The sequence below is a fragment of the Oryctolagus cuniculus genome, chromosome 4, assembly GCF_051225735.1.
Source record: "Oryctolagus cuniculus isolate XC-2025 breed Fujian yellow rabbit chromosome 4, ASM5122573v1, whole genome shotgun sequence".
Classification (NCBI taxonomy): domain Eukaryota; kingdom Metazoa; phylum Chordata; class Mammalia; order Lagomorpha; family Leporidae; genus Oryctolagus; species Oryctolagus cuniculus.
The window spans coordinates 129555695-129570369 of record NC_142870.1 but is presented as its reverse complement, the minus strand read 5'-3'; the positions used below and the strand labels follow the sequence as shown (position 1 = coordinate 129570369).

The 14675-nt window shown below is 39.0% G+C and overlaps 1 protein-coding gene across 1 annotated transcript in view; it reads left to right on the top strand.

Annotated features, from left to right (window-relative positions):
- The window catches only part of LOC100346730 (arylacetamide deacetylase-like 2), a 28768-nt gene extending 23422 nt beyond the window's left edge, over positions 1 to 5346 (top strand). Inside the window, exon 5 of the mRNA XM_002716282.5 lies at positions 4527 to 5346. Coding sequence (XP_002716328.3) covers positions 4527 to 5129 — 603 coding nt within the window. The 3' untranslated portion in view covers positions 5130 to 5346. The remainder of the gene's footprint in view (positions 1 to 4526) is intronic.
- Positions 5347 to 14675: the final 9329 nt, after the last annotated feature.

Genomic DNA, 14675 nt, shown 5'->3' with positions numbered 1-14675 from the left:
GGTTTCCACAGACCCATTATTGCTTAGAAGGTTACCTCTGGTAATCAAGTCTGGAACAGGACATGGAAAGCCCTTTTTAACCTGGCCCTGAAGGTGGCCTTCAAACTCATATAATAGGGAGCTGGCTAAATAACTTCTGGGGTCAGGGTCAAATGAAAATGCAGGACCATTTCTTCAAAAAGCTAGAAAAGTTGTTGTTAAAGGTATAAATGCATGAAGCTTTTCCTGTAATGATTCCCTACTTATAAATATAAGTGACATAACTGCCATCTAGGAAAAGGAATTTAAAATTTTAATTTATTAGCATGAATTTTGAAGTTCATATTTATGTTATGCTATGCTAGTTTTGAATGCAAATATGCACATTTAACACATAAGCAGAATCACTGATGTTTTGTGGCTTATATGTGCATATGTATTTTGTTCTTACCAGAAGATATTGGAAATGCACATAAAATTGTTATTTCACTATTGATATGCACACATTCTACCAACACTCTCTACCTCCATTTTATCGATGATTAGGGGATGATTGAAAGTAAGAGAATCTATGGTTTGCACTATCTTCTCTTTTCTTTCTGTGTCATTATTTGTACTCTGGCTAAAATAAGGATGCCATATGAATAAGAAAGCATATGATAGGGTTCATTGGTTGTTTGCATTTCCTCTACATTTACAGTGAGTTCTGGTTCCAACGGAAAGATTGACTTCTTAAGGCTGTCAGACCCTGTGCTTATTTAGAACCAATCAAGTTTGTACAGAACATGGGAACAGAATTCTGGTAGATCCAGTTTGTGAGGTAGTTCAGCAAGGCTCAGATAGAATAAAAGCTAAGCTAAGTACATTGTGGAACTAGCAATTGTGAATTTTATATTCAAATGAGGTATAAATATATATGCTGCCTTCCCTGCCCACATAGCTGCTTCATTGTACTGTTGGACTTCAACTACAAAACAAGATAGAAGATGAAATTATTAAGAATTTCAGGTTAGGATTGTGACTGCTGAGGTAACCATGCATGAAGTACTTTGCACAGCGGGTCATCCATGTACCAGTACTTGACTCATGCCCTTAAAGTCAGCCCAAATGGTGGGAATTAATCTTTACCTAAGTAAATCAAGTTTTTGAAGACATTAACTTAAACAGCATGATCAACAACAAATATAAAGAGTTTGACATTGAAATTGGATTGCTTCAATAAGGAGTAGCACTGTGAATCCTTCCTACTAAAGATGAATTGTTCAGTACCATACTGTATGATTGGAGTGCTTCAGGAATTAGCAAAATGAGGAGAGCCTCTGTTAAATGTAACACCAGCCCTTTATATCCTGAGTTACCAGAAATCCTAATTGTAGTGAAAAATAATCAAATATTAATTCAACAATTTCACTTTTGTTCTGAAAGGCAAGGGTAAGAATATAATGTATTCTATGTGGTCTCTTTCTTGACCTTGCGTTTTTATTCCTACTTGGTTTTGAAGTAATCACATCTTTAGTTCAATAAGTCACTTCCTTGCACTCAAATACACATAATTTGTCCATGAGTTAGTAAATGTGTATTCACTTGTGTGCTATTCACTTCCCAGGGTCCTCCCTTCTTTCAGGGCTTGTGTGTTGGGGGGGCTAAATGACATTGCTTCATTGCTCCCCTGCTTTCTGGTTTCTCTGTGCTCTTTGAGAGCTTATGACACTAAGACAAAGCAACTTGGCCATGCATTCTTCAATAAACAAGGGTTATTATAGAAATCTACTTGTCATATTCCTGGTATTACTTTTCCAACACTGTTTTTGGTTACAAGGATAGCATATTTCCTGTTTAAAGAGTGGAAGTCTGAGTAACAATATTAATTCATTCACCTTTCTATTTTTCTTCACTAACATGTATGCAATATATATATTTTCACTTATCATATATTTCATGTATAATATATAATACATTATATTAATATATCAGTATTTAAGAAATTAATGGATATGCATCACATAAAATTAATATATCATATTTATCATATACATATTATTAAACTTGGAAGTATGATTGGTAGGAAGAAAGAAAGAGAGGGAGAGGGGCCAGTGCTGTGGTGCAGCGGGTTAACGCCTTGGCCTGCAGTGCCAGCATCCCATATGGGTGCCGGTTCTAGTCTCAGCTGCTCCTCTTCAGATCCAGCTCTCTGCTATGGCTTGGGATAGCAGTGGAGGATGGCCCAAGTCCTTGGGCTCCTGCACCCATGTGGGAGATCCGGAGGAAGCTCCTGGCTCCTGGCTTTGGATCAGTGCAGCTCTGGCCATTGTGGCCAATTGGGGAGTAAACCAGTGGATGGAAGGCCTCTCTCTCTCTGCCTCTCCTCTCTCTGTATAATTCTGACTTTCAAATAAATAAACAAATCTTAAAAAAAAAGAGAGGGAGAGACAGAGATTATGATGGCTCAGACATAATACTTTATACTACTTTAATTTATAACATTATATGCAATTTACTATAAGGGGTAACACTATATACAGGTGTGTGTGTGTGTGTGTGTGTGTGTGTGTGTGTTTTGACAGGCAGAGTTAGATAGTGAGAGAGAGAGACAGAGAGAAAGGTCTTCCTCCCATTGGTTTACCCGCCCCCACCCCCAATGGCCGCTATGGCCGGCACGCTGCGCTGATCTGAACCCAGGAGCCAGGTGCTTCCTCCTGGTTTCCCATGCAGGTGCAGGGCCCAAGCACTTGGGCCATCCTCCACTGTCTTCCCGGGCCACAGCAGAGAGATGGACTGGAAGAGGAGGAACCGGGACAGAATCTGGCACCCCAGCTGGGACTAGAACCCAGGGTGCCAGCACCGCAGGCAAAGGATTAGACAAGTGAGCCACGGCGCCAGCCTACAGGTTTTAATAAAATGAAAATTGGCCTACATGATTAAGTTTGAGATTAATCACTCTGTGAGTTTAAGAAAAGAAGAGATCATTTTGATTATGTACTGAACGTATCACCATATATACTAGTTTATGAATAAATTTAAACTTGTACTGAATACAGAGAGAGTTCCACACACATTGATAACACAGTGATTGTGCCTGGTGCAACACTGCTGACTGTACAATGTGAGCAGATTCTCTATTAGTTTTTTGACAAAGGTTGAATTTGACTTGAATCTTGAAAGAAGCTAGAAAGATAAGGAAGAAATTGAATCCTGGGTTAGCAGACAAAATAAGAAAGGGATTATAGACATAAAAGTTGAAATATTTGTAACAAAATAAAATTTTACATTTGACACATGAGAAACAAAGATTATGGGCATATATAGCAGAGGAGTTAAAATACAATCTAAATTACTTCTAGAAATTTCAATGTAGAAATATAAAAATTTCTATATTTCTAAATTTCTATTTCAATGTAGAAATAAAGACATGTCTAACTTGGAGAGGAAAAAGATAGCATGCCTGTTCTCTTGATACCTCTTGAACCAGTGGAATCTGCTAACTGCTAACTCATTTTTGGAGGGTATGTGGTATATCATGTCTGTTACTAACCTGAGAAGGTAGCAGGTGATGCTCTGCCTCATTTTAGGTTCTATGCTCAGTGCTGTTTCTTCTACTCACCTTATGAGATGACAGTTTTTTAGTAAATTATCAGTCAAGGGAGACTGGAGAGGGATGAAGGGCATGGGGGAGATTCTGTCAGGAGACTTTCTCTTTACTCATTTTCATTTTGAAGTTGTGGGATCTATATACATTGGTTGTGCATTTTGGTCTTTGTGACATACAATAGAGATTTTAAATAATTCTCATCGAGTGTAAGTCAGCTACTGGTGAGAGTTGGAGTATGAAAAACAACTTTCAGATCTTGAGACTTTCCTGTAGAATAGTGGCAGACATATATACATTTGTTCAGATATCTTTGTTGCAGAGGCTGATTTGCAGCTTACATAATTGGTTCTCTCCTGTAATGGGCAGGATTAAAAAAAGAAAAGGAAAGGGAAATCAACTCTAGCCAAGACCTCAAGATGCTTCTCATCCCTGTTAAGAAAGAGAGGCTCAAAATACAATGTTTCATATCTTTTCCTCCTCTTGAAACTTTCATAAGTTACTCTTTATTTTCTATCACATTACACTCTTTTGTTCCAAAAGTAATTGTATATTGAGACTATTTCCTTTCAAATTTGGTTAATAACTGTTTAGACGTTGATTTTAAATTATTATATTTATTCTTTTAATCAGTTGGGTTACTTAAGGTCCAGGTGCTTTTTCAATATAGAAAATTTGTCATCTTCTTTGGGAATTTCATAATCATATTTCTATTTGGTGGTCATATGTGAGTAAAGATGTATGTATGTGTGTGTGTGTGTGTGAGAGAGAGAGAGAGAGAGAGGTAGAATGAAAGTAGAATGACATATTTTAATGTTTATAAAGTAAAATATAAATATGAAAATAATCATTAGGTACTATTACAATTTTATAGCTTTATTTACCTCAGATCATTGAATACAAACCCATGCTGCTATAGTTGAATAGCCTTTGACGTATTCATACTTTATTTTTTTTTCAGATACAGAGTGACCCAGAATTCAAAATTAAAATTAAGGCACAAGCTTTAATTTACCCTTTCTTACAGATGCTTGATATTTCAATGCCCTCTCACCAAGACTATGAGCAAGGTCCAATTCTATCAAGGGATGTGGCAGTTAGATTGGGAAGCCTATATGTGACTAAAGATAAAGCACTGCCCCAGGCAATAAGAATAAACCAACATATGCCTGAGGAATCAAGACATCTTTTCAAGTATGTCAACTGGAGTACTCTTCTTCCTGAGAAGTTTAGAAAGAACCATGTTTATACTGAACCAATTCTTGGAAGACTTAACCCTTCATATCCAGCACTTATGGATAGTAGGTTATCACCCTTAATAGATGAGGATTCCCAGTTACGAAAGTTGCCATTAACTTATATTGTCACCTGTGAACATGATATCCTAAGGGATGATGGACTTATCTATGTCACACGACTTCAAAATGTTGGAGTTCAAGTTACTCATGTCCACTTGGAGAATGGATTCCACGGAGCTCTATCACTTATGACATTGCCACTTTATTTAGATCTTGGCATAAAAATACAAGATAAATATATTAGTTGGTTAGAAGAAAACCTATAAAACCTGTAAATAGTGCATGTAGCTATCTAATCAGTTCAGTTCATATTGTACTTCAAAGATTGTATTTTGAATTGTGAGTTTACTGGACAGATATATGATTTGAGTTTGGGACAAACCTAAGTTTAAATCAAAATAAAGGTTGTTATGTATCTTGGAAAAGTTACTTAATTTCTCTACTAAATCTAAGTCTTACTAAAATGAATACATTCACTGTATTATTTCCATCAAATAATATTATTCTTCTTGATAAATCCTAAGTATGTACCAATAATACTCAAAGACAAAATGTGAGTATGGTTATAGGCAAACTAAGCAGGATGATTTGCAGACAGTGATAGGAATAGTAGTGATGAGTAAGGAGAAAGTGTATGGAAAGAAAATCACAATGATATCTTTATGGAGGGCACTATACTATATTGCAGCATTTTTTCTTTGATTAGACAAAGTCCATACATTAATTGGTTCTGGTTAGTATAAATTTTCTTGTTTTTTTTTTTTTTCACATATTCCATACAAAGTAAGCTTGCGTATTCTTGGTTTCCTTTATTACACAAGGAAAAAGTTAATATCTGGACTATAAATTTTTTCTATAGTCTAAATATTTGACACTCAAATTTTTAGCAATATTGGTCTTGAAAATAGGTGATTAATTGCATTGATTGCTATTGTATTGCTCACATTTTAATTTCTACAATGAAATACTTAAGACAAGTTGCTTATGAAGAAAGGAGGTTTATTGCTTTGGAGATTCACAGTCTCAGATTGGGCAGCCTATTAGTTTAGCACCTGTGGATGGCATTGTTGTAGGCAGAGTCCCCCCAAAAAACAGAGCATTACATGGAGAGAGTGCGTGTATCTATGACTATATTGATAAAGCCACCATGATTAGATAATGAGAGCCACCAAACGACCACATCCAATCTAATCATTCCTCAGAGGCCCCATCTCCAACCACCATGATTGACTTAAGTTTTCATTCTCTTAGTACCATAACTTATGACTCTTGAGTCTAAACTCTGCATGAATTTGAGAGCCAAATCATGTTCAAACTGTAGCTGCTACATACTAATTACTAATCCAATAAATTATTTTATCAACTGTATATGAAACTCAGAATTATTTATTCTATTATTTTGAATTTCTGGAGTGAATTAGTTACTCTCACAGAGCTACATAAATAACTAGATCTCCAGATCTATTGGCTTCCTTAATGGGATCCTACACTCTTATCAGGGTACATACATCAATCTCACAATTAAAATAAATTCTTACCAGGGGGCAATATGAGCAATGTCTAATTTTCTAAAGTCTCAGTGGCACTACTGTTTACATGGCATTGATTTCCATGTTTTGTGTCTTCATTAATAATGAGTACATTTGGTACTATGTAAGTTTAATTGTATATTGTGAACTTCATTGATAATAAAATCATATAATATTTTTATAATTTTCATCTGCAGTTTTATCACTTGCCTTTTGGTCATTTCAACAATAATCGCTCACTAGTCTTTCAGCACATTTCACCATATAAGGCTCTTCTGTGAAATTCAAATGCTGAGTATATAAAAATATACTTTGGGCGATTGTCGGGAAGATGGCAGAATAGGGAGGGAGCACACCGATGGTGCGGGAAGGGAAGGTTCAAAGAGCGGTGAGAATTTGTAGTTTCAGGGAAAGGGAAGCTCTTCCGAAACTGGGGAGACAGGGTGGACCTGCGAGGAGGACACAGATGCCTGAAGCGCATGACAGCAGCAGGAGTGTGTACGCACCAGTGCTGGAAGCCTAGGTGAGACAGGGCGCTCCCCCAGCACTTCGGCAACAGCCGCCGCCGCCCCTCCCACAACCCATCCTGGGACAGACACTGAGACAGGCACAACTGAGTGGGGGAGGAAATAGAAAACAGAACAGAGTGAGTAGCGCCTGTGGAAAGAGTGCGCGATTCAGGGGGACAAATTGAGGGACTAAACAAGCGAGGATCCCTTGCTGCCTAGACACTCCCCCAAATCGGAGCTGCAGTGGGCGGGAAGCAGCCCTCTTGTTTGTTTACATTCGGGTTTAAAGGAGAACTGCCTCTGCCTCTGCACTAACCTTCAGAGGCGGAGCCTGGAGCCCAAAGGTGGAGTGGAGCGACATGACACTCCTCGCACAGGGGGCAAGCAGTGAGGGAGGGCAGCTCAAAGCCCTGACACCAGTCTACTCAAGTTACCAGAAGAAAAAGAAATTGAATAGCCCCCGCAGGAAGAGGGCAGGATCCAGGGGGATGAACTGAGGGATCAAAAATGCCAGGATCCTTAGGAGCTGCCCAACCCACAATCAGAGCTGCAGCGGGCAGAGTGCAGCCATCCTGTTTGTTTACATTTGGGCTTAAAGGAGGCTGGCCTCTGCTCTGAAGGAGGAAGCAGCAGGGGCGGAGTCCAAAGGTAATCTGGAGCTACTTGGCACTCCTCACGCAGGAGGTGTAGTGAGAGAGAGCGGCTGACCAACGAACCCCAGGCACAGACACATAAGGCTAACACAGGAACAAGGGAACCGGCCCCCAAGGGGTGGAGATTGGCACCTCAAAGCCCTGACACCAGCCCACTCAAGTTACAAAAATAAATAAATAAATAAGTCAATAATAAATAAATAAACAAGTTCTAGAAGGCAGAGCAGCCTGCTTACACTGGATATTGGTACAGACTCACAGCAGCCTATAGCAGAGGGAAATCAACCTGAAAAACCACCCAGATGGAATGCCAAAAAACAAAACAAAAACCCACAATAAGAATATAGAAGAACATATAAACTCATCAATGGAGCAGGCTAAACCAACCATAACAGAGGCTGAAGAAGAAGAAGAATTTGAAACCATGCCAGAAAAAGAATTCTGAAAATTAATAATCAGAACACTTAAAAATAATGAGAAACAGTGTCGAGAGCTGAATGAAAAACAAGCCCAAGGATTAGAGATCCTAAAGAGAAGCCAGAATGAAATACTGGAAATGAAAAACTCAATTGACCATATAAAAAACACCATGGAATCCCTCGGAAATTAAACAGATGAAATAGAAGACCGAATATCAGAATTCGAAGGCAAACTTCCAGAAATAATACAGTCAGTTCAAACACAGGAAGAAGAAATTAAAAAATTAAAAAATATGGTCAGAGACCTACAAGATTCAATCAAACAGTGTAATGTTCAGATAATAGGAGTCCCTGAGGGGGTAGAAAGAGAGAATGGATTAGAAGGTGTTTTCAATGAAATAATATCAGGAAACTTCAAACAAACGCAGCTGGATAATAACAGGCAAATTCAACAGATAGCCAGGACTCCGAACAGGGTAGACCAGAAGAGAAATTCACCACGACACATTGTGGCAACACCCAGCTCAGTGACACACAAAGAACAAATCCTAAAATGTGCCAGAGAAAAACGACAAATCACATTCAGGGGTAAGTTAATCAGACTCACCCCAGACTTCTCATCACAAACACTACAGGCAAGGAGACAATGGCATGATATATTTCAAGTTTTAAAAGACAAACAATGGGCCGGCACCACGGCTAAATAAGCTAATCCTCCGCCTTGCAGTGCCGGCACAATGGGTTCTAGTCCCGGTCGGGGCACCGGATTCTGTCCCGGTTGCTCCTCTTCTAGGCCAGCTCTCTGCCGTGGCCTGGGGAAGGCAGTGGAGGGTGGCCCAAATGCTTGGGCTCTGCACCCCATCGGAGACCAGGATAAGCACCTGGCTCCTGCCTTCAGATCAGCGCGGTGCGCCGGCCGTGGTGTGCCGGCCACAGTGTGCCGGCCATGGCGGCCATTGGAGGGTGAACCAACGGCAAAAGGAAGAGCTTTCTCTCTGTCTCTCTCTCTCTCTCACTGTCTACTCTGCCTGTCAAAAAAAAAAAAAAAAAAAAAGACAAACAATGCCAACCTAGAATCTATACCCTGCAAAGCTATCATTTATGATTGAAGGGGAAATAAAGATCTTCCAAGACAAACAGAAACTGAAAGAATTTGTATCCACATGTCCAACCCTACAACACTTTCTCAAAGACATGCTGCACACAGAAATACAAAAACAAGAACTTCACTACAAAAAAAAAAGCGAATGTAGAGTAACCTACAAAGTTCAAAATACATAAACAGCTCGTTTCAGGAAACATGAATGGGAAAAGACAGAACTTAACAATAATCACACTGAATGTGAATGGTCTTAATTCTACTACCAAGAGACATAGACTAGCTGATTGGATCAAGAAAGAGAATCCATCTATATGCTGCCTTCAGGAGACACACCTTATCAGCAAAGATGCACGCAGACTGAAAGTGAAAGGATGGAAAAAGATACTCCAAGCTAACAGAAATCAAAAAAGAGCTGGTGTGGCCATCCTAATATCAGATAAAATAGACTTTAACATAAAAACTATTAAAAGAGACAGAGAAGGGCACTATATAATGATTAAAGGATCTATCCAACAGGAAGACATTACTATTATAAATGTATATGCACCTAATTACAGGGCGCCTGGCTACCTGAAAGAATTACTAAAGGATTTAAAGGGAGATATAGATTCAAATACAATAGTAACAGGGGACTTCAACACCCCACTCTCACCAATGGACAGATCAACCAGACAGAAATTCAACAAGGAAACAACAGAGCTAATTGACGCTATAGACCAAATACACCTAATAGATATCTTCAGAACCTTCCACCCCACAGCTACAGAGTTCATGTATTTCTCCCCAGTACATGGAACATTCTCTAGGACTGACCATATGCTAGGCCATAAAGGGAGCCTCAACAAATTCAAAACAATTGAAACTATACCATGCAGCTTCTCAGACCACAGCTCAGTGAAACTCAAAATCAATAACCCAAGAATCTCTACACCATATGCAAACATGGAGAATGGACAACATGATCCTAAACGAACAGTGGGTCATCGAAGAAATTAAAAGAGAAATCAAAAGATTTCTAGAAACAAATGAAAATGACAACACAACCTATCAAAACCTGTGGGACACAGCAAAAGCAGTGCTAAGAGGAAAGTTTATAGCAATTGGTGCCTACATCAAGAAGCTGGAAAGGAACCAAACAAATGAACTCTCCATGCACCTCAAGGATTTAGAAAAAAGCAGCCAATCAAGCCCAAATCCAGAAGGAGGAAAGAAATACTAAAGATCAGAGAAGAAATAAACAGAATTGAAACAAACAAACAAACAAAATACAAAAGATCAACAAAACCAGGAGCTGGTTCTTTGAAAAAATAAACAAAATCGACACACCATTGGCCCAACTAACCAAAAAAAGGAGAGAGAAGACCCAAATCTGTAAAATCAAAGATTGTAATGGAAACGTAACAACAGACACAACAGAAATAAAAAGAATCATCAGAAACCACTACAAAGAGATGTATGCTAACAAATTGGGGAACCTGGAAGAAATGGATAGATTCCTGGACACATACAACCTTCCTAAACTGAGCCGTGAAGATATAGAAAATCTACACAGACCTGTAACCATGGAAGAAATTGAATCAGTAATAAACTCACTACCGAAAAACAAGAGCCCAGGACCGGATGCCTTCACCACCGAATTTTACCAGACATTTATAGAACAACTAACCCCAGTTATTCTCAAATTATTCAAAACGATTGAAAGGGAGGGAATCCTCCCAAATTCTTTCTACGAAGCCAATATCACCTTAATTCCTAAGCCCGGAAAAGACACAACAGAGAAAGAAAACTGCAGACCTATCTCCCTGATGAACATAGATGCAAAAATACTCAACAAAATTCTGGCAAACCGAATCCAACTGCACCTCAGAAAGATCATTCACCTGGACCAAGTGGGATTTATCCCTGGTATGCAGGGATGGTTCAATATTCGAAAGTCAATCAATGTAATACATCACATTGATAAATTGAGAAACAAAAATCATATGATTATCTCAATAGATGCAGAGAAAGCATTTGACAAAATACAACACCCGTTCATGATGAAAACTCTAAGCAAATGGGGTTAGAAGGAACATTCCTCAACACAATTAAGGCAGTCTATGATAAACCAATGGCCAGCATCATATTGAATGGGGAAAAGTTGGAGGCATTTCCATTGAAAACTGGCACCAGACAGGGATGCCCACTCTCACCATTGCTATTCAATAGAGTCCTAGAAGTGTTAGCCAGGGCCATCAGGCAAGAAAAAGAAATTAAAGGGATACAAATGGGAAAGGAAGAAGTTAAACTATCCCTGTTTGCAGATGACATGATACTATATATAGGGGACCCGATAAACTCCTATAAGAGACTATTGGAACTCGTAGAACAGTTTGGTAAAGTAGCAGGATACAAAGTCAACGCTCAGAAATCAACAGTCTTTGTATACACGGATAATGCCAGGGCCGAGGAAGAACTTCTAAGATCAATCCCATTCACAATAGCCACAAAAACAATAAAGTACCTTGGAATAAATTTAACCAAGGATGTCAAAGACCTCTATAATGAAAATTACAAAACACTAAAGAAAGAAATTGAAGACGACACAAAAATGGAAAAACCTGCCATTCTCATGGATTGGAAGAATCAATATCATCAAAATGTCCATTCTCCCCAAAGCAATTTACAAGTTCAATGCAATACCAATCAAAATACCAAAGTCATTCTTCAAAGACCTAGAAAAAATGATGCTGAAATTCATATGGAGAAACAGGAGACCGATAATAGCTAAAGCAATCCTTTACAATAAAAACAAGGCTTGAGGCATCACAATTCCAGACTTCAAGACATACTACAGGGCAGTTATAATCAAAACAGCCTGGTACTGGTACAAAAACAGATGGATAGACCAATGGAACAGAATAGAAACATCGGAGATCAATCCAAACATCTACAGCCAACTCATATTCGACAAAGGACCTAAAACCAACCCCTGGAACAAGAACAGCCTCTTCAACAAATGGTGCTGGGAAAACTGGATGTCCACATGTCAAAGTATGAAGCAATACCCCTGCCTTACACCTTATACAAAAATCCACTCAACATGGATCAAAGAACTAGAGATGTGCCACGACACCATGAAACTAATTGAGAGCATAGGGAAAACCCTTCAAGATATTGGAACAGGTGAAGAATCCCTGGAGAAGACTCCAGAGGCATGGGTAATCAAAGATAAAATAAACAAATGGGATTACCTCAAATTGAAGAGTTTCCTTACAGCAAAGGAAACAGTCAGGAAAGTGAAGAGGCACCCAACAGAATGGGAGACGTTATTCGCTAACTACACAACAGATAAAGGATTAACAACTAGAATCTATAAAATGATCAAGAAACACCACAGCATCAAAACAAACAACCCAATAAAAAGATGGGCCAAAGACCTTAACAGACATTTTTCCAAAAGGAAATCCAAATGGCCAACAGACACATGAAAAAATGCTCAGGATCCCTAGCCATCAGGGAAATGCAGATCAAAACCACAATGAGGTTTCACCTCACTCCAGTTAGATTGACTTACATACAGAAATCAACCAACAACAGATGCTGGCAAGGATGTGGGGAAAAAGGGACACTAATCCACTGTTGGTGGGAATGCAAACTGGTAAAGCCACTATGGAAGACAGTTTGGAGAGTCCTTAGAAACCTGAATATAGCACTATCACAGGACCCAGCCATCCCACTCCTTGGAATATACCCAAATGGAATTAAAGGGGAGAAAAAAGAGCCATTTGCACCTCAATATTTGTTGCAGCTCAATTCACAATAGCTAGGACATGGAATCAACCTAAATGTCCATCAACGGATGACTGGATAAAGAAACTATGGGATATGTACTCTATGGAACACTATACAGCAGTAAAAAACAATGAAATCTGGGCATTTACAACAAAATGCAAGAAGCCGGAAAACATCATGCTGAGTGAAATAAGCCAGTCCAAAAGGAACAAATATCATATGTTCTCTCTGATCGATGGCATCTAAACGAGCATTTGAAATGATACCCATTGAAGGGAAATGGACACTATGAGAGACAATGACATGAGCAGCCCTTGTCTAGACTGTTGAGGAACAACTTACTATTTTATTCCTTTTAGTATTTTTGTTGTTGTTGTTGTTGCTCTGTTTGTTCTACATAAGACCACTGGTTGAACTCTGTAATCAATGCACAATCATTCTTAGGTGTTTAAAATTAACAGAAAAGTGATCTCCGTTAAACATAGGAGTGGGAATAAGAGAGGGAGGAGATGTATAGGTTGGCACATGCTCACTCAGACTTACCTCCAATGGTGGAACTAGAAATGTGCCAGGGGATTTCAGCTCAATCTTACCAAGGAGGCAGGTACCAATTCCAGTGCACTTGGTAAAGTGATAAGTATAAATACAAACCAATCAAAAAGATAGGGTAAGTGTCGAAGAGATTTCACAAATAAGACCAGTGTAAGAAAACAATGAAGAATAGAAATAAAAGGGAGAGTACGATCCTGGGGGGAAAGCAGGACACACAGCAGACTCATAGAATGGCAAATGCCCAAAACAGCACTCCTGCCTCAGAATCAACCCTTGGGACATTCGAATCTGGCTAAAAGGTCCATGAGAGTCTCATAGGCATGGGAAGCCATGACACGGTGGCAAAAAGCAATCTAAATGAAAGATCCTGGTGAACAAGACCCCAGCAGAAGGAACAGGACATCAAGGAGGGAGGCGCCTTTCTCTGAAGGGAGGAAGGAACCTCCACTGTGATATGGCCTTGACTAAACAAGTTCAGAGTCGGTGAACTCAAGGGGCTTCCATAGCCTAGACAGCTCATAGCAAGAGTCTCGGGTGATTGCTGACGTCATAAATAAGAGTGCCAATTGTAAAAGCAACAACGGGAATCACTGAGTACAGGCTCCCCACGTAGGATCTCTGTCCTTAATGTGTTTTACTATGAAACTTAAAAACAACACTACTAGTCGAACAATGCCCTGTACCTTGTGCGGTTGTGTGAGTGCAGCCTGTTGAAATCCTTGCTTAGTGTATACTAAGTTGATCTTCTGTATATGAAGGTGATTGAAAATGAAACTCGATGAAGGGCGGGATGGGAGAGGGAGTGGGAGAGGGGAAGGCCGCGGGAGGGAGGGGAGGTTGCACTTTGTAAACTCACATTTATTAAATAATAAAAAAAAAGAACTTATGGGGGGGGGAAGCCATTGTAATTCATAAACTGTACTTTGGAAATTTATATTTATTAAATAAAAGCTAAAAAAATAAAATAAAAGTATACTTTGAGGTTAGGTTTCATTTTGTTTACACAGCAGGCTAGGCTACAGTTCATTAGTTATGCAGGCCACCTTGAACTAAACATTATCACTCAAGTACAGAGGTTGACAATAAATGAGCCTCAGCCATCAGGCTGCCATTTGATTGAATTATGTCTATGCAAAACAAATGCCTCATTACACATTGTGCAGCCAATGAAGCTGTTTTTGCAGGTCATTTCTCTTTCTTTGGCTATGATTATGAGGATTTTTTGAAAGGTTCATGGAAAATCTGTATTAAGAAAAACTCATGCATTAATATTA